This window comes from Pangasianodon hypophthalmus, chromosome 14 (assembly GCF_027358585.1).
Source record: "Pangasianodon hypophthalmus isolate fPanHyp1 chromosome 14, fPanHyp1.pri, whole genome shotgun sequence".
Taxonomy (NCBI): domain Eukaryota; kingdom Metazoa; phylum Chordata; class Actinopteri; order Siluriformes; family Pangasiidae; genus Pangasianodon; species Pangasianodon hypophthalmus.
The window spans coordinates 15,143,468-15,164,440 of record NC_069723.1 but is presented as its reverse complement, the minus strand read 5'-3'; the positions used below and the strand labels follow the sequence as shown (position 1 = coordinate 15,164,440).

Genomic DNA, 20,973 nt, shown 5'->3' with positions numbered 1-20,973 from the left:
CAGTTTCTACTCACTCATTCATTCACACGTGACCGTGAGCCTGTTACAGAGGAGATGGGTAGGCAGATGGGACACTTTGGTTTTGTAGACTGTCTTTTCCCAAACTGCCTGGCTTCGTCCCATCCCAGGTGCCTTTCCAACTCACCAAAAGCATCTGAAGTCTGTTCAGAGAAAAGCATAAATCAAGCTTTTGAAGATCTTCTGCTTTGATCAACTTCCATTTTAATTTATGTATTTGAAGTATTATTGTGTTGATTTAAAATGATAATACAATAAAAAAATAATTTTTAATATTGAGCAAAATGACGAACATTATTTTCATCATTTGTTATATATCTTTTGTTAGCATTAAAAATTGAGACTGTCTGGGGTGTTGTTTTTTTTTTTTCTTCAATAAAATAAAACTCTAGCATCTCTGTTTAGTCTGTTTGTACCATGAAATAACCAAAAATCAAATAACTTATGTGCTCTGTCCTCTTGTGTCTTCTCCTTTTTTTCTGTCTTTTAGATGTACAAGGGCTCAGACACGCTATTCCGCCTCCCCTCCCTGAGCTCGTCCTCCGAATACCGTTTCCGCGTGTGTGCGATCCGCCAGTGCCAGGATGCTCCGGAGATCATGGGGCCATACAGTTCCAGCGTCACTTTACTGCCTCTTCGCATCGAATCTCCCAGCTCATCCAGTAGCGCGGGGCCTAAAGCTGCCGAGAGCCAGCAGCCTCGACGCAGCCTCACAGACGAGCAGTTCTCCCTCCTCATCATCGCCCTGCTCGCTCTCACCTCCATCCTCATTGCTGTGGCCATCCAGTACCTCGTCATCGAGTGATCCCTGAAGCCACAAGGCCAAATCCTGTTGTTTTGGTTTAGTTTTTCTGTCCATTTCATTTTCCGTCTGTTTCGTTCTCGGCACCAGAGTGGGTTGAGGAAACGGTGTGCAAAGGGAAAGGGTGAGAAAAGGAAGCTGAGGCCGTAGATTTAGTTCATCGACTCTTCTTTTTGACTCTTCTCTCTGCTATCGAACCCTTCTTTCTCTTCAGCGCTGTTAGAAAGAGCAGTATTCCTTTCCCTTTAGCTGGGAGGTGATTACTGAACGATTAGGAACGAAGCTTACTGCTCACTGCATACTCCTTTTTTTTTTTATCATTCATTTATATATGTAGCTATAGTTTTTTATTATTTATATTTTTAGTTTTAACTATAATTTGTCCAGTATGTGATTTTGGATCTGTGTTCCATAGCTGGCATGGTGCTGGTGCGCAGTTTGCTGGTGAGCTGTTTGCTGACGCGCTGGTTGCTGCTTGCTGGTGAGCTGTTTGCTGGTGCACTGGTCACTGCTTGTTGGCAAGCTGTTCACCGATGCGCTGTTTGTTGGCAAGCTGTTCACCGATGCGCTGTTTGTTGGCAAGCTGTTCACCGATGCGCTGTTTGTTGGCAAGCTGTTCACCGATGCGCTGTTTGTTGGCAAGCTGTTCACCGATGCGCTGTTTGTTGGTAAGCTGGTCACCGATACGCTGTTTGTTGGTAAGCTGGTCACCGATGCGCTGTTTGTTGGTAAGCTGGTCACTGATGCGCTGTTCGCTAGTGTGCTGGTCATTGGTGCGCTGGCCGCTGTTCACCAATGCGCGGGTCACTGGTGCGCTAATAGGGGACGGAAACCAGAGGGCCAGTGAATAAGGAGGAGAGGGATGAGGGGAGGTAGGGGATGCCAATCTTCCACCAACACATGGGAGAGAGTAAAGAGACATGAAAAGCCTGGCGGTCCTGATGGGATCGAGCTCTCAGTAGAAGATTAGTTTAATGACATCACTGAGAAAAGGGAGACTGATTACACTTGTTCACCTTATAGAACATTCATTTAGCACTTTGCTTAAAACCCTTTTTTGATGTGCAGAATGTGTAGGGATGCAAAAAAGACAAGAGAAATGGTAGTATATTTTTGTACAGCATGATGCAAGGACCTGCTCATTTGAGATCTGGGTTGGTTTAGGGTTAGATCAATGACTATGGGGGGAGGAAAAAAAAAATAAACCTAACACAGTCAAAAGTTATTTTTATTATCATGTAAGTATACTGTAGCTTGATTTTACATGCAGCTGCTTTGCTCCGAAATATTGTCCAGCACAAAAAATGTACGCTTATCCAGTTACTTTTGCACCTTAGTGAGAAGAAAAAAAAAAAAACAGTACTGACTGCGTCTTGATCTTGTGATGCGTTTTATGGAACACACTCTCTGACTGTGCGAGCCCTTGTGTTTTTTGAGTGTTGAATTGTAGTACCATAAAACTAGTTATTGAAACATTTTATTTCAAGAGTAATGATTTCTGACTTGTGATTGGAATCAACCATTTCTTCTGCCTAGTATTTTCTTAATTTCTCTGATTTTTTTTTTTTTTTTGGTTTACTTTTACAAATATTAATTTTCTCCTTAATACTGAATATAAAAGTATTCATATTCACTCATGTTATTCATTATTTTTCTCGTCTGAATCACATATTTGAAGGATATATATATATATATTTTTTTTGTATTTATGCAAAAAAAAAAAATCAAGGTTAATCATCTCCAGAGAAACTAAGAAAAAAGATTAAAGCAAAAAGAAGTTCTAAAATGTGTTGATTGTACATGTACTTCCTGTGAAACAGAATTGTTTGCCTTTTCTCTATGTAAAGTCATTGTGATAGATTGCCGACGCTGCACGATGGTAGTGAGACAATCTAGCAGTGAGGTCTAGTGTTGTGAGTGGTTATGGCAGTGGTACTGTCATGACCGTTGAAGAGCTACAGGTACCTTGCAAGTCTTGGTTTAATTACATGATTTGGTCTAGGTGGTTTGCAAATGTCTTCTCTGTCACTGAAGGAAAAAAACCCAAATTCCTATTTTTGATAGTGATAAAACTGTAATTGCAAAGTGTGCCATTTTAACATCTCTCCCACCATAGTAGGCGTCTACATTTGGTCCATGGGAGGAGACAAAAAAAACTACAAAAATATGCACAAAAATGAGACCATTTTTATGTAATTTTAATGGTTGCAGTTACCTCATACACCCGTACATTCCAAAATGAAAAATTTGTTATACTATACATAGTATCAGACATATCACTTTAAAATGTTCGTTATGAATTCAGAAATGTGTAATCATAAATATGTATCTAAAGTGTATCTGTAAAGTCATGATATCTACAGAAAGAACCATGCACAATAAAAAAAAAAAGTTTATAATTCTTAATTGTCTCTATGAATTCTTCATTGTCAATTGCTCAAAATCAAAGACATTTTTAGCATTTGCATTACTTTCATTCTTGCATTCATTCGTTCATTCATTCATTCATTCATTCATCTGTCTTCAGTAACCCTATAATCCTGGTCAGAGTCACAGTGGATCTGGAGCCTATCCCAGTAACACTGGCCTTGAAGAAGGAATACACTTATGATGGGATGCCAGTCCATTGCAGGGCTCCATGCACACACACATTCACACCTATGGGGCAGTTTAGCATAACCAATCCACCTACTGACATGTTTTTGAGGTGGAAAGAAACGGGAAACTCTGGAAGAAACCTACAGGGACACTGGGAGAACATGCACAGAAACCCCACATATGTACATGGGGCATGTACCTCACACTATTCACTTTTTTTTTTTTTTTTAAATAATTTTTTTCTTAAAGCGTTCTTGTGCTGTAGTCAAACATACAGTACGTGAACAGAAGGAAAGGGCTTTCACCTCTGAAGTAATCATGGTCTTATTGAGGAAGTACTTTTTCCATTACCAGAATATTGTATATTCAAGAACTGAGTACAGTGTTGCCTTTCAATGTTGGTCATCATTTTGCCTGGGATTCATTCTCATTTTACATGTTTTGCATGTGCGCTACCTTTTCTCAAGCCCTATAAACACTATGCACAAGAGGTCGACACATGGGGAGGTGTGCTGCAAGTAGATGATTGAAAGCTTTTTTGGAAAGATCAGTGATGGCATAAAGTCCCCTCTGAAAGTATTGGAACAGCAATACACTGAAGACAGTTGGATTTGATGAATATGAAATAATAGATCAGAATTTCAGCTTTCATTGTATGGTATGTTAAACAACTTAGAACATGGCACCTTTTGTTTGAACCCACCCTTTTTCAAGTGATCGAAAATATTGGAACATGTGACTGAAAGCTGTTTCTTGTTGCCCAGGTGTGTCCTGTTAGATTGATTGTTTAAACAATTAGCCAAAAACAACAGTCAGTGACCTCAACAACAACCTCCACAGGGCAGGGGTGAAAGTATCACAATCCACCATTTGAAGACTTTGCGAGCAGAAATATAGAGGCCACACCACAAGATGCAAACCACTCCTCAGCAGTACGAATCAGAAGGCCAGACTGAAATTTGCAAAGAAATACAGAGATGAGCCACAAAATTCCTGGAACCAAGATTAACCTCTACCAAAGTGATGGAAAGGCCAAAGTGTGGAGAAAGAAAGGATCTGTTCATGATCCAAAACATACAAGCTCGTCGGCCAAGCACTGTGGTGGCTTCTGGAAAGGGCCCACTAATCGTTACTGATGATGTTACTCATGATGGTAGCAGCAGAATGAATTCAGAAGTCTACAGAAACATTCTGCCTGCCATTTTACAGAGAAATGCATCCAATCTAATTGGGAGGAACTTCATGCAGCAAGACAATGATCCAAAACACACCGCCAACACAATAAAGGACTTCATTAGGGGAAGAAAGTGAAGACAAAAGTGGGAGGGTTTTAGCCTGGCCAAGTCAATCACCAGATCTTAACCCAATTAAGCATGCATTTCACCCCCTGAAGAGGAGACTGAAGGGAGAAACCCACCAAAACAAAAAACAACTGAAAGAAGCTGTGGTACAAGCCTGGAAAAGCACCACAGAAGAAGAATGCAACAGTTTGGTGATGTCACTTGGTTGCCATCTTGATGTGGTTATTGCAAGCAAGGGACATGCAGCCAAATATAAAGTGTTATTTACTTTAAGATTATCTGTTCCAATACTTTTGTTCCCCTAAAAATTGGGTGGTCTGCCACCTAAGGTGCCATGTTCTAAAATAGATTTTAACAAATCTTGATGTAAATATCAGGAAATGAAAGCTGAGATTTTGAGCTATCGTCTCATATTCATCTTTTGATCTCAAACCCAAATGTCTTCAGTGTATAGCAAAAACAAAACAATTGGCCTTGCCGTCCCAATACTTTAGAGGGGACTGAATATTTGAAGCAATACTTAATCAAATCTTATTTTTCATATGCAAATGTAATAACATGGAGCTCCATGAGAGCTCGGGGGTTCTGGGTTCAATGCATTCTTTCAATTAAAATACAGATTACTCTCCCTGTCACAGTTGGAAATAAATTCAAAGTTATTTGGGACAAAAAAAACCTCAAACTGTTTACTGCATAAGCAGGAGCCAGAGTCACATGAAAGACAGATAAGACAGATAATTCACAGTGATAAATTTAAATATTTACAATATATTTTTGTGAATCCATTTATTTCTGTAAAGCTGCTTTGTGACAGTGTCCATTGTTAAAAGCGCTATACAAATAAAATTGAATTGAATTGAATTGAAATAAGGAAAGAATCAACATGAAAAGTTTACTTGACTAATACAGAGTATATAGATAAGAGTTTTAGATGCTGAAAATGTTTCTAGTAAAAGGCTTGTATAAACAACATGAAAGTTTTGTACTTAATTGCCTGGCCCCTTAAAATATGGTATTATAAATATAGTATTTTAAAGATCCGGTTAAGATCTTGGTCAAGTAAACTTTCCTAATTATTACAGAGATTACAGAAAGTGAACGGATTCCCATCTCACACACGTCACCCACTAGAGAAGATGCTCGCTTCTCTGTGTCTGACTGTGTAACACTACACATCAGCACTACAAGCCATATCTCCTCCAGTTCTGCTGCTGTGGAATATTAAATAATATATAATTTATAACTGCAGCTTTTTTTCCATTGTATAACCTTCAGCATAAAACCTGCATTCCAAATAAAATTTTAAAAAAAATAGCTGCATATAGAAGTGCATTAAAAAATAAAAGGTTCTTGGTAGGACCATCGTCAGTGCATGGTCTAACCTAAGAATAAATCCCAGAAAACATGTTCCACATTATTATTATTATTATTATTGTTATTATTATTATTATTATCATCCATACCATGAGCTTTTAGGGTAAATAAACATAAATACATATATGAACATAGGTGCAACAATGATGCAAAATCAACAGAAGCATTCCATCCTCAAGCTTGTAAGGTTATAATGTAATGTCTACAGTCATTACACCAGTGGTATTTTAGTCCAGTTAATCACACCATTTCTGTTTTGAAGGTTATAACCGTTGCTCATTGTAGAAACAATAATACAAATTTAAATTAAATTGCAGTGTGAAGACTGCTGGATTTCTATACACATTCACTACAGCCTTGTGGATTGAATGATTCATTTGATTTTGAATGCATCAGCATATGCCTACATTTATGCATTTATGTCTAATTTATTATAATAAAAGAAGTATTGTGTTGGGTTTCACAGTTCATTATTACAAGTAGCAAAAATAGTCAAATGATGTGTATTAGGATATTAGAAATATTATCAGTTTATCTCTCTTCCTGAATTTGGTCTATGTATTCTCTAATAATTTGTCAGCCCAAACCTTTGCTTGTAACCTCTCCATTCCCTGAACAGCTTTTATTATTTTAGTATTTAATCTTTGTCTTGTGTTTGATACCTACATTCCAATTTGAAATTGTGTTATACAGCTGAGGAAAGTGGATTGGTTTAAACATAACCCAGTTTCTCACTGTAATTACTGCTGAGTGCACTTTTTATTAAGCAACCCTTAAATTAAATAAATTGAGGGAAAACAGCAGGCAACATTAATAATGCTTCATTATTCCAAATGCTAATCATTACAGGATTACACATTATTCACGTAAGTCACAGTTGAGTTTATGGAATCCTGGTGACATCTGAAAGTCTTTTATCAGTGTTGTGTTTTTCAGTATTAATGATGGTGATTATCCTGGTTCACAGAGCACAGCTGTACTGCTATGTTTGCTTTAATCTCAGATTGGATTGTCATAACAGATCAGTTCTAATAAGAGTCTTAATGTTCCCCTGTTTGTCTAATTTTGCAGAGCAGGAAGGGAAACTGTAAACTGTTTTCTGCATGAGACATGGCAATCTCAACCAAAAAAAAAAAAAAGATGTAGAAAAAGTCTAATGCATTATCAAAAAATCATGGGCCATCAATTCCAGTATGTAAGAGTCCAGCACCATGATTTTGGTGATTTTCCAGCTTAAAGACGCCAGATCCAAATGACTCGATAATTACTGGGTTTAGTACCAGGTACGAGTTTGCCATGAAAATATATACTACATGTATCTTGAAAGTCAGGTGGAATTGCATTCTAAGGTTTTGCATTAAGACAGTGTTTAGGTCAAAATGTCAAAATCGAAAAGTGTTATTGATTTTTCCTTCATAAGATGAAAGTGTGTTTCACAACCCAAGTGAAGGGAATGTATGACAGATGGTGGGTGAACACGCTTGCCGTTGGCAATAAACAGTGTAGCAGAAGTAATTTTCTTGTGAATGCCTTATGAACAGTGCATCTTTATATTGGGGAACTGGGTGTAGTAACCTTCCATCAGCTGTAATACATAGATGGAGTACTTGGCTGCTGTTTTGAAAAGGAAACTGCATCAGATTACATACCTTCTGCACAAGCCCTGCTCCTGAAACCTATAGTTATGTTGACTTGAATTGACACCTTTTTCTACAGTCATTGATGTGTTTTCTTCTTCTTCTGTATTGGTTGTTACACTTTCACAAATGGACAACCTCCTTCACAACATCACACTGTGTAAAACCTGGCAGTACGCAATCACTTGTTCAGGCAGAACATGTGAAACATCACACTGACTTATCACCTGAGCTCAAGGATGAACTGAGGACCCTGGAGCTCTGAGGTGGCAACACCACCAGCTGTGCCACCATACCCCCTGTCTACATCTAATTGTGTGTGTCTGTACCAGCAGTACTTATGTTCTAACAGAAGAGGGTACTATTGTTTCATCTCCTCAAGCTTCACTAAGCTTCAATTCATGGACTAGTTCACCCCAACATTACTAACAAAGCATCCAAGATAATAACCATTTCTCTTTGTGCAAATGCTATCAGTATTAATCATACTAACTGGTTCCCACTAGCTTTATTCATTTCTATAGCTAGATCGATACTGCTAAAGAAATGCAGGGTAGTGGCAGAAACTGTGACCCATTAGACATTGACCACTAAGTAAAGCTAACATTCCCAGACCTGCACATGTAACTCACTCACATAATCAGTTCAAACACAATAATAAGTTATAAAGCGCTGTCTGGCCTTTTTTATGCTGATGTTAAGAACATGTTAGTTACACTGAAATAACATTTAATTCAGCATTCAGCATGCCACTGACAATTTCTGAAAAGTTTTACAACAAAATATCGCTTAAAAGTATAAAAACATTTAGAATGATGTATCTCCTTTGACCTTATTGATTTTGCCTACATTCCACCCATTCTCTGTACTGCTAATGCTACACAGGGTTGCGGGGAGCCTGGAGCCTATCCCAGGGGACTCAGGGCACAAGGTGAGGGACACCCTGGACGGGGTGCCAACCCATCACAGGGCCCAATCACACACACACACTCACACACCCATTCACTCACTATGGACAATTTAAAGATGCGAATCAACCTACAACACATGTCTTTGGACTGGGGGAGGAAACCAGAGTACTTGGAGGAAACTCCCGAAGCATGGGGAGAACATGCAAACTCAATGCACACAGGGCAGAGGCAGGATTCGAACATAGCACGAGGCAAATGTGCTAACCATTGAGCCACCGTGCCCCTAATTTTGTCTCAATATCTTAAAATTGTGTAATTGTCAGTTAGAACAGTACAGTTCCAAGGTCACTACAATTAGTGTTTAAGCTTTGATCTGTCCAAAATGCCTCTGCTTATGAGTGCTGAGACTTTCCTCAAATTGTAATCCTGAGCTCATGTAGGGTTAAGCATGTTCTCCTCATCTCTCCGTGTGTTTCCTGTAGGTTCTCTGGTTTCCTTCCACCTCACAAAAACATGATGGTATGATAAACATGTTGGTTATGATAAATTGCCCCTAGGCAATTATGAATGAGTGTGTGAATGTGTGTGCACTGTGCCTCGGATGGACTGGTGTCCCATCTAGGGTGTATTCTCACACCAGTTTTCCTATGATAGCTTCATCATGACTGGGACCAGGATAAAGCGTTTATTGAAAATAACTCACAAAGCCATTGCATTTCTGCCACTCCTACATCCCACAGACCACTCACACTTTCAAGATTTAGAATTTTTTCTGTCAGTAGCCTTTGGTAATTCATGCTTTCATCCTCAAACTATCATTGTTCTTGCGTACAGCGTTCACCAAACCAGTTCCTGTTCTGTACACACGATGATGCTGTCTTTCAAACCGTGCCCTAAAGATTCTTGCATCCTGTTCTTACATCTCGACTTAATGATGCGTGCATAGATTACCCAACTCTGAACCTCACTCATGAGAAGATGATTGCAGAATGGGCCTTACAGCAGCAGCAAGAGCACCAGAAAACTTTAAAAAGAGTTGTTATGACAGAAGTGGGATGGCTGACTGTGTCTGAGCTACAGTATGTTCCTCTAAAATGTCTAAATTTCTCTGCTGTCAACTTCATTCTGTTTCTCAGAGCACAGTACAACCCTTTCTGTGTTAGCAAATCTCAACCTCTGCAGGATGTGAGCTCACTCAGCTGTTGCCTTGTTTATAAATTACAGTATAAAAAGGGACATGGAACAGATGCTTTATCTCCACATGCCTACTCCATCACACTGCTCTCGCTGGCCACTCATATTCTTCTTTAACAGGAGGGAGGCTGTAGTGCAGTGAGCATCTCCTGTAATTTGCAGGTCCAGTAGATTTGGTGTGCTGGATCTCAGCTTTATCTTCCTCGACAGCCTTGTGAAGGAGTGTCGTTTGTTCTAGGATGACTGAGCGCTAATGTTTAAAGCATAGATGTTTGGAGTAGGGTGGGATGAGGAGCCCAGTGTAATCTTTTTCCAGGAAGCTCAGAGTTTCTAGCCTCACCCCTGTTTCACTGCCATATGGTTCATTTCAGAGTTGCTTTCGTTTTCTCATACTGTTCTACTGTAGATGGGAGTTAAAATCTGAGAGATCTGCCTGCTGTAATATATTTGTTTGGATTGCATCTCAGTGCAGTAGGTCATTATCATCATTCTGACTCACCTGTTTCAGCTGAGACAGTAATACAGCTGAATACATTAGTTTGAGTTCCATGAGAGCTGAGCTTTAGTGTTCACTTCAGGTCAAAGGTCATAACAAGGCTAGGTGGTGGATCAGTTTTTAAGGTAATGGTACTGAACTACTGATCAGAAGGTCATGAGTTCAAATCATGCTACCACTGAGTTAACATGATTGGGCCCTTCAGCAAGAACCTTAATCCTCAACTGCTGAATGGCATCTTTTGTAAGTTGTTTTGAAAAAAAAATAAAAAAGTCAGCCAAATGATATAAATTTAACACAGAGAATTTAAAAAAATAAAATCATTTCCCAGAGAAGGGTGCTTAGTTTGAAAGTTCCAAGTGTACAGTCCAAAATTAAAATTAAATCTATGACCAGGATAAGGCAGTGTTACCATCCCCTATCCCAGCATGTATCTCTAAACCATGCAGACATACGGGTCAGCCCCAGGGACAAGAGTCAGGACGATGATGGTGGAATGAAAAGAACATAAGCATAAGGGAGAGCTGAGCTGTAAACTGTAGATCCCCTGGTAGGAGGATGAAGTGCAGGTGAGGTTCACTTCAGTTCCAATACTACTACTACTACTACTACTACTTCTACCACTACTACTACTACTACTACTACTTCTACCACTACTACTACTACCACTACTACTTCTACCACTACTACTACTACCACTACTACTTCTACCACTACTACTACTACAACTTCAACCACTACTACCACTAATACTACTACTACTACCACCACTACTACCACTACTAATACTACTACCACTACTACTACAACTTCTACCACTACTGCTACTACTACTTCTACCACTACTACTTCTACCACTACTACTACTACTACTACCACCACTACTACCACTACTACTACTACTACTACTACCACCACTACTACTACTACTTCTACCACTACTACTACTAGTACTACTACCACCACTACTACCACTACTACTACCACTACTACCACCACTACTACTACTACCACTACTACTACTACCACCACTACTACCACTACTACTACTACCACTACTACTACTACTTCCAGTACTACTATGCTCTCTCTCTCTCTCTGTGTGTCTGTCTGTCTGTCTGTCTGTATCTTTGTTCGTTCCATCAGATTGTTGAGACCTGATGTAAAGGAAGTTCGGACATGTTTATCGGAACACTCTCACCTCTACCATCAAATCAGCATCGACTCGCTCCTACTCTCAGCCCTTTATTAGTCCAAACACATGGACAACATCAGTTTCTTCTTGAATATGATGCCTGTGTAGGTTTTTTTTTTTTTAAAGAAATTAAAACCTCCATTCATATTTCTGTTGTATGAGTTTCTTTTTCATTTAGGTAAATTAAGAAGACTATTGTGACACTCTTAGAGGTTTGACTGGAAATGAGGAGATGGGAAGCAGGTTTGGGACAACTCAAAAGGGGGCTCTTTATTTTTCCTTTTTTCTTTTCCTTCGCTTTTGAGCGATTTGATCTCACTAGGCGTACACACACCCTCACACACACACACATGGCTCTGTGCTGCTCAGCTCTCTCTCTCTCTCTCTTTCTCTCTCTCTCTCTCGTGGCTCTTGCCTCCCCCCTGGTAAATAGGTCCTTACCACTCACTCCTCCCAGCTCCTCCCTCCTTAACTGATGTTTAAATACTTCTACAGGTTTTGGGGTCCCTGAAGGACTTAGTGGGTAGGCCTTGGTGCTCTCACTGCCACGGCCCAGGTTCGATTCCCGGCCAGGGAACCGACCCCAGCATAGGACAGTGCACTCCAAGTGCCGGTCCCAAGTCCAGATAAAATTGGGAAGGGTTGCGTCAGGAAAGGCATCCAGTATAAAAACTGTGCCAAATCAAATACACAGACCAATGATCCGCTGTGGCAAACCCCAACACAGTTTGCTGTTAATTTGTTAATGTAAAAGTTTGGCTGTTAATTTTTCAGTAAAAAATATGGCCCTCAATTTATGCTACTGTCATTATTTTTATTTTTGTACATTACTGCTCTTTCACCACAAAATGTACAAGCTATATTGCAATAAACAGTACTACCATACCATTCTAGCTGCCAGTTTGTTTTTTTTTACTGTAAATTGAACAGATTTTTTTTTAACAATGCATAATCTAAAACGTTAATACAGAAAGTATCAAAATGTTGTGGTTAATTAGGAAGTATTGTAGAAAGGAGATTGAAACTGGTTATCCAAACACTCCTGTCTATCTGACCACAGCATCTCTCTGATGTGAGCTGCTCCATATTCAGAGTTTATGCTACTTAGTACTCGGTTTCTTCCTCATGGTGCGTTAGTTCCTAGTTTTCACCTGTAAACTAATAAACTGGCCAACATGCTGCAATCACTTGTGAGAACTAACTTAAACTCTTAAAGGTAAAATTGCACATTGAGATTCACCTGTTGTCAGTTTATTTGTCATTACAACAACCCCAGATTATTAATTATACAGATTACCAGGTTCAGACTTTTGGCAGGAATGTATTTGCTTGTGAGAGGAAAACAGTGTAATTACTTCTGAACACCAAGGTTTTAAGTGAAGGTGTATTTCTACATTGTAATTATATGTGAAACCAACGAGAAATGCTTATAGTGTGTTATAAGAAAGAGACACTTGAGACAAGAGTATTGAACAAAATAAAGATAATTTATTGATTATTTAAAAGCAAACAACATGCAATACAGCTATCATAAACCTGCCATACAGCTATCATAAACCTGCCATACAGCTATCATAAACCTGCCATACAGCTATCATGGGTGCACTACTTTTTTATAACAGCAATGTCTGTTGTGTGTTATTCCTTAAACTTAAACTCCTTAATCTTAAAAACTCTTATATACATATATACATATGCTGTATACTTATATACATATTTACAAAAATACATAAATATTTGCACTAATATACTTTAGCACTTATGCATAGCCTACACATTTTATATATATAAATTTGATTAATATACATTATACTAATGCATATGTTCTAAATACACAACATCCTACAGTAAAAAAGCCCATACATTTAACACTAACCAGATGGATATAAACTTACAGACTGATATTTTCTTAATAATTGCTGTCACTACAGCGTATGTGCTGTCTCACCACTGTTCCATCCTGGCAAGTGATTCTCACCGCTCCTCGTGGTTAAATGAAATAATAATGAAATACTTACCATAGATTGGAAGAAGAAGAAAAAAAAAGGCAAAAAGACTAATGCTGGAGAATGGGCTGATATACTTACCACAAATACAGACAGACAGACAGGCAGATAGACAGATAGATAGATAGATAGATAGATAGATAGATAGACAGATAGATGAAGGGTTTCACCAGGGGTGAAATACTTACCACAGCTACTTACCACACATTTTATTATGAATATGAAGTGATGAATATGAGGTTTTGAAGGTTATAGCTCTCTCATAAATACTGGAATAATTCTAGTCGGGATTCGGACGGGTCTCCTGAAAAAGTCCTCCTGAGTATCCTCAACAGGATCCACATGCTGCCTTCTACTAGGAGGGGCTTCTTCATCATTGTCCTCTTCATCCCTCCTCCTCCTTATCCCCTGGCGTCGGACAGGAATCCTCATAAAGCCTACAACATAAGGCTGACCAATCACACAGTCATTTATGTTAACCTCTATGCGAGAAAGGGGCACAGGAGAACTTGAAGGTGATGATCTCCTCAAAGTTGATGGCCTCCTCAAAGGGGATGGCCTCCTCAAAGGTGATACGCTCCTCAAAGGTGATGGCCTCCTCAAAGGTGATGATCTCCTCAAAGGGGATGATCTCCTCAAAGGGGATGGCCTCCTCAAAGGTGATGATCTCCTCAAAGGGGATGATCTCCTCAAAGGGGATGATCTCCTCAAAGGTGATACGCTCCTCAAAGGTGATGATCTCCTCAAAGGGGATGATCTCCTCAAAGGGGATGGCCTCCTCAAAGGGGATGATCTCCTCAAAGGGGATGGCCTCCTCAAAGGGGATGATCTCCTCAAAGGTGATGATCTCCTCAAAGGGGATGATCTCCTCAAAGGTGATACGCTCCTCAAAGGTGATGATCTCCTCAAAGGTGATGGCCTCCTCAAAGGGGATGATCTCCTCAAAGGGGATGATCTCCTCAAAGGGGATGGCCTCCTCAAAGGTGATGATCTCCTCAAAGGGGATGATCTCCTCAAAGGTGATACGCTCCTCAAAGGTGATGGCCTCCTCAAAGGTGATGATCTCCTCAAAGGTGATACGCTCCTCAAAGGTGATGATCTCCTCAAAGGGGATGATCTTAAAGGTGATGGGCTCCTTAAAGACACCTCATCCTCATCACCACCATCTTGCGCTTCCTCATGCTGACCAGGCCTGTGGTCGTCATCCTCGTAGTCGCTCTGCTCGGTGTTGTAGTAGAGCTCACTGGCAGGAAACAGGTCAAATGGTGTTTCCTCCCTCCGTCTTCCTGTGTGAAAGAGATGAACAGATAGTGAGGCACGTGCACATTTCATAAAGGAAGCCGAAATCTTGAGTTTAATAGCACAGAGTCTGTTTTGTACATCCTCACTCTAAACAGCTCTTTACACAAAAAGCATTTACACAACTAATACTACTGTACTCAAGCCCGCTAACATCAGGCTAATTATATATATATATATATATATATTAGGTATATTATGTGTATTACCCGAATGGCTCATTTCTGCCCACATTAACATTTATGAAAACTTTAACACTCTTTTCTTCTTTCCTGTTTGTTTCACTGAAGTTTGCTGTTTGTACTTTAACACATTTAATGCCATTTAATGTTGTAACTGTTATATAATACTGTAATACTCAGACAGCCCTGTGCTAATGCTGCTAGCTAGCTGGCTTAGTTACAGGACCTCCTCAATAGTAAAACTGTTCAACTTTAGCCAAGCCGCTAACTTTAGGCTTATTATCATAAATAACGAACAGACAGCTTTTCCCAAAACCATCCAACCATATAACGATATTCCTGACTACGTTTCCACCTATTTAGTGCTATTTTGACCACTTTGTTTTGTAATAACGCGGTGTTTAAAGCACTTGTTGCTTGTTAAGGAGAAAACACGGTAACTCACCGTTCCAGGGGTCAAACAGTCCACTCCATCCGGGCTGAGAGTCTTCCTCCTGCAGCGCCGTGCCTTCTCCCCACCAGCTCATCACTGGCCAGGCAAGGAGAAATCCCCACAGACAGAGCAGGGAGAAATCCCAGAGACAGAGCAGGGAGAAATCCCCACAGACAGAGCAGGGAGAAATCCCCACAGACAGAGCAGGGAGAAATCCCAGAGACAGAGCAGGGAGAAAATCCCAGAGACAGAGCAGGGAGAAAAATCCCAGAGACAGAGCTGGAATAAAATCCCAGAGACAGAGTTGGGAGAAAATCCCAGAGGCAGAGCTGGAATAAAATCCCAGAGGCTGAGCAGGGAGAAAAATCCCAGAGACAGAGCTGGAATAAAATCCCAGAGGCTGAGCAGGGAGAAAAATCCCAGAGACAGAGCTGGGAGAAAATCCCAGAGGCAGAGTAGGAATAAAATCCCAGTAGTGGTGCAGGAATAAAATCCCAGATGCAGGAATAAAATCCCAGAGGCAGGTATAAAATCCCAGTAGTGGTGCAGGAATAAAATCCCAGAGGCAGGTATAAAATCCCAGTAGTGGTGCAGGAATAAAATCCCAGAGGCAGGTATAAAATCCCAGTAGTGGTGCAGGAATAATCGCAGTGTAAAAATCGTTCAATCCTGAGTTTGCAAGCTTCACAACCGTAGGCTTTTTTGAAAATAAACATTGCAAAGATTTAAACACAAACATTCCAAAGCCCGGTCGCGTGGCCTGTGACGTCACAGTGCTAGTAGGGGCGTGCACTGTTTCGTCAGGACTCCATTATTCGGTCACTCTTACAGATATTATCTTATATTATGAAAATAAAAATCACGGCTGTCTCAATCAATTTCAGGCTGTTTTTAGTACAATATATGATGTAAATCTCTTCCAAATCACTCAAGACCATTACTGTCATTTAATATTAATCGTTATCTTTATTTCTGTTGTTCTCAATTTTCATGTCTCTGGTATATCTTTGCACAACTTTCTACACAGAATACCAAACTAAATGTAAAAACTGTGCCCAATTCTAATAAATGCCATAGCTTTTCTAAAACGTATTTTTTTTATATTTTAAAATTTTTTTATTGAATTTTTTTTTTTATCTCCAATATCAGCTATATCATGCAACAGTCCTAAACAGTCCTAAATGTTGTACATCAAGAATATTGCTATATTTTAGACCCGAATGTGAACATTTTTTTTAATAAAAACATTTTTTTTTTTTTTTTTAATTTCAGGTGTAATTTTTTTTGTTCTACATAAAGGAAAAGGTAAAATGTGAGTTTCAGATATCCAAGGTAGCATTTCTAGGATACCACATTAGCCGATAAAGGGGTGCTTATGGACGAGGACAAAGTCACTGCCATCACCAACAGGCCCATTCCCACTACAGTCAAGGAACTGCAACGATTTTTAGGATTTATAATCTTTTATCGGATGTTCATCTGAGGTTTCAGCATCACAGTATTACCCTTAAAATCCCTGGTGAAGAAGGAACCCAAATGGTTGAAGTGCAATCCCTTAGCAAATCAAGCATTTGAACACCTCAAAGAGGCATTCACCTTGGCCCCCATCCTACAACACCCTGATCCCTCCAAGCCCTTCATCATGGAAGTGGAGGTGGGGCCCATCCTCTCACATTGGTTTGGAGAAAAACCCAATTTCCACCCAGTGGCATTTTTCTCCAGGAAGTTGTCCCCTGCCGAGTGAAATTATGACATCAGCAACAGGGAACTCCTTGCTGTGAAGTTGGCACTGGAAGAATGGTGTCACTGGCTGGAGGGGACACCTCACCCATTCATGATTTTCTTCTCCAGGTTGGAGTTCACCATCTCGTATAGACCAGGGTCATAAAACACCAAAGCTAAATTTCTCTCGTATATATATCCAGCCCCTCCCAGAGAAACATCCAAAGAATGCATTCTTCCGCAGTCATCCATTGTATGGGCTAGAACCTGGGACATAGATCGAGAGATAGAAAACACACTGGAGATGATAACTCCCACACAAATGCCCAACCAAGTTGTGCTCCAAGACATCTACAGCTTCATCTCTTCCTGTTTCATCTGTGGCCAAGTCAAAGTACCTCACACCCTGCTTGCAGGAAATCTACTCCCTCTACCTACGCCACAAAGACCATGGTCACACCTAACTATCGACTTTGTCACCACAGATCTCCCCTCATCGCAGAACAACACGGTCATCATAGTGATCATTGACCTTCGTCTGCTTCCTCTCCCCGGCCTGCCATGTTACATAGTGAGTGACTGAGGAGCTCAATTCACGTCTCGTGTATGGAAAGGGTTCATGAAGAAACTTGGAATCTTGGTGAGCCTAACGTCAGGATATCATCCCTAGGCTAGTGGCCAAATGGTGAGAGCCAATCAGGAAACAGGACACTTTTTGCAAACATTCTGCACTAACAATCAGGAAGACTGGGCACAATTCCTAGCATGGGCAGAATATTTGCAAAATTCCTTCCGGCACTCAGCAGCCAAGCTCACACACTACCAATCGCCGTTGTTCCCGTAGAACGCCAACCCAAAGTACTAACCCACAGTGAACAACTGGTTCATGCGGAGTATGCACGTATGGAAAGAGGCTTGTCAATGCTGGAATTGGTGTCTAACTACATCTCCCACAACACCACATGGCCTTCAAACTTGGCTGCCACAGACTTCAACTCCCAGCACACCCATTCCAACTCACCTGATTACTGATCACAAACGCCTGGATTCAATCACTCAGCCACAGTATATAAGGACTCTCATGCCACTACATCACTGCGAAGTACATGCACTGTGTTTGACTACCAGTCATTGCCAAGCCTTTATATTGTTTTAGTCTTTCTGGTTTTGATCTTGTTTCAGGTTTCCTTGTTTTCACTCTTGCCTAGCCCTAACTGATACTGTTTGTTCATCACCTGACCTGACCTGGTTTTTGCTTTACATATTGATTTGTCTGCTAGCTTTCACAATAAAGCTTCTGTGTACCTGCAACTGTGTTATATGTGCTGCCTGACAAGGAGTTAAATTAAAACTCGCTTTTTAAACAGTTTTTAATATTTTCACACCATGGACACATAAAGTATGTTGTAACCAGAAGTGCATACTTAAAATGATTTTAAATCAAAACTTTGTCTCACCATCTGTCATAAACAGGAAGTACTACATCCACGATTGAAAAGTGGTTAGCTTCTGTCAGCAATATAATATAATATAATATAATATAATATAATATAATATAATATAATATAATATAATATAATATAATATAATATAATATAATATAATATAATGTTTATTTGTTTAACGTTTATAATGTTTTGGTCTATGTTTTGGTTTTAATTTTTTACAAACCGCCCTCGAAAAAAAAAACAGGAAACCTGAGGAGTCTTTTTTTTTTTTGTGTGTGTCAGATCAGAGTTCCCCATTCTCTCATCCATACTTCATCCTTCTCTTCCTCCACCCTTTTATCCTGCTATGCTCCATCTCATCCTTCTGCATTATTGAAGCAGGTGACTATTTTGGAAGCAGCTGCCTGATTCATTCCTGTTTATTTTACATTTTATATGCTTTTTCTATCAGCCTTCTCTAGAGGATTTGCTGGTTGCTTTTATCAGACTCAGCTATCAGATATCAGAGAATGTTATGTAAGAAACAAAGCTTGCTTTTATAGGAAAATAATAAGACACGGTGTGATGCACATCCCGACGTGCTTTATTCCCCTTATAGCTTTAGACTGTAACGTTGCAAAAGTAAATGTTCTTGGAATGTTTCTCACACACATGTTGTTCCCTCAAAAGGTTAGTGATAATCTCCTTATAACTAAAAAAGAAGGTCAGCAGAAACTCAACAGATTGAATGGTCTTAAGAAAAGTTCCTAGAACTGTAACTTTCAGAAAATAACCTACATTAGTTAGCTGGGAGGGCGCAACTGTGGCTTTCTGGCAGACCTGGGATTAGAACCCAAAACCTTTCAATTATTATCACAGGTCTGGACTATTTTTCCCACTCCACTCTGAATTTTTACAGAAATGATTGTCTAATAAAATCATTCTGATCAGCACAAATGCACAACAGACAAAAAATATAGAAATATTCTTTCATTTGCAAAAGTGCTTAAATATGTTGTCCTTACATCTATCATTTACATCATGATGTCATTTATATAGGTAAAAATGTATTTAAATTTTATTCAATATTGGTATTGATCCCAGGGGTCTAGCGGCTAAGGATCGGGCACTCTCACTGCCGTGACCTGGGTTCGATTCCCGGGCAGGGAACCAACCCAGCCGCTGGGAGTGTACTCTCAATGCCGGGCCCAAGCCCAGATAAAATGAGGGTTGTGTCAGGGTCGTGTAGGGCATCCGCCATAAAACCTGTGCCAAATCAAACATGTGGACTAATAATCTGCAGTGGCGACCCCTAACAGGAGCAGCTGAAACAACCACAACAACAGTGATGATGATCCCAGGCCAAATGCTGTTGGAGATTAGATTGACATCTGCTTCCAGTCACTTTCATCAGCACTGAGTGTGAAATTAATGCTGACCTCATGGTCATGACCTGTATGTTCCAGCCCAGAGAGCTGGAACACACAGTTCCAGAGAGAAGAGGAGGGGCCTATACACACACACACACACACACACACACACAACTATGTACTACTACTCCAAGTGTGTGTGACGCCTAAAGACACCTGGACACGCTTTGGTGGATCCACACACATCTGGAGGGGAGTGTGCTCTGTAAGACACTGTTAATGGATCACGCACTTATAAAACAAGTGACACACTCTTACACACACACGAGTCCTGTTTCTAATGAGAGTATGTGTAAGTATTGTGCATGTAGATGTGTGTATGTGTTTCTCAGAGGAGACATCCTGCAGTCTAGCTGTATGTGCACACACAGATAACACAGATATTCTGAGAGCGGGGTCTTTCTCTGCACGCACAGTGGCTCATGTAGCCATGCAGACTTCTCTCTTTACAAACCACATGGAGGTCTGCTGAAAACTAAAGCAAGAAAGTAAGAAAAAAAAACAAAAACAAACCTAATCTGAATTTCAAGATAATTCAAAACAAATATAGATGTTTGGTTTTAACCAACCTAAAATATTTCAAATGTATAGATTCAATTGTCTTTAATTTTTTTTTTTTAAATTAATAAATCATTTTTTAAAAACTTCAAATTAAATTAAATTATCTATCTACCTATTTATCTATCTATCTATCTATTGCTTCCATACTCCTCCATGCACTAACATGGGAATGGGCGGGGTTATAAATTGTATTGCAGCCAGCCACTAGAGGGCCTCAGACATTATTATATAGACATAAATATAAAGGTCTGAATCCACTGTTCTGAGGCTCATTTTAAGAGCTGAAAGACAATTAAACCTGCAGCATGAATATCTAGTCTCACAGCCTGCAGTCTTCAGATGAAAATGTGTTGTGTGCGTGCGCGCGCGTGTGTCAGGATGTGTGTG

The 20,973-nt window shown here is 39.8% G+C and overlaps 1 protein-coding gene across 6 annotated transcripts in view; it reads left to right on the top strand.

The window, feature by feature from the left end:
* fndc3a (fibronectin type III domain containing 3A) overlaps positions 1-2,195 on the top strand; it is a 67,633-nt gene extending 65,438 nt beyond the window's left edge. For all 6 annotated transcript variants that reach the window (XM_034310485.2, XM_026935132.3, XM_034310484.2 and 3 more), the window contains one exon: positions 509-2,195. In XM_034310485.2, the coding sequence (XP_034166376.2) occupies positions 509-823 (315 nt within the window). In that variant the 3' untranslated portion in view covers positions 824-2,195. The remainder of the gene's footprint in view (positions 1-508) is intronic.
* Positions 2,196-20,973: the final 18,778 nt, after the last annotated feature.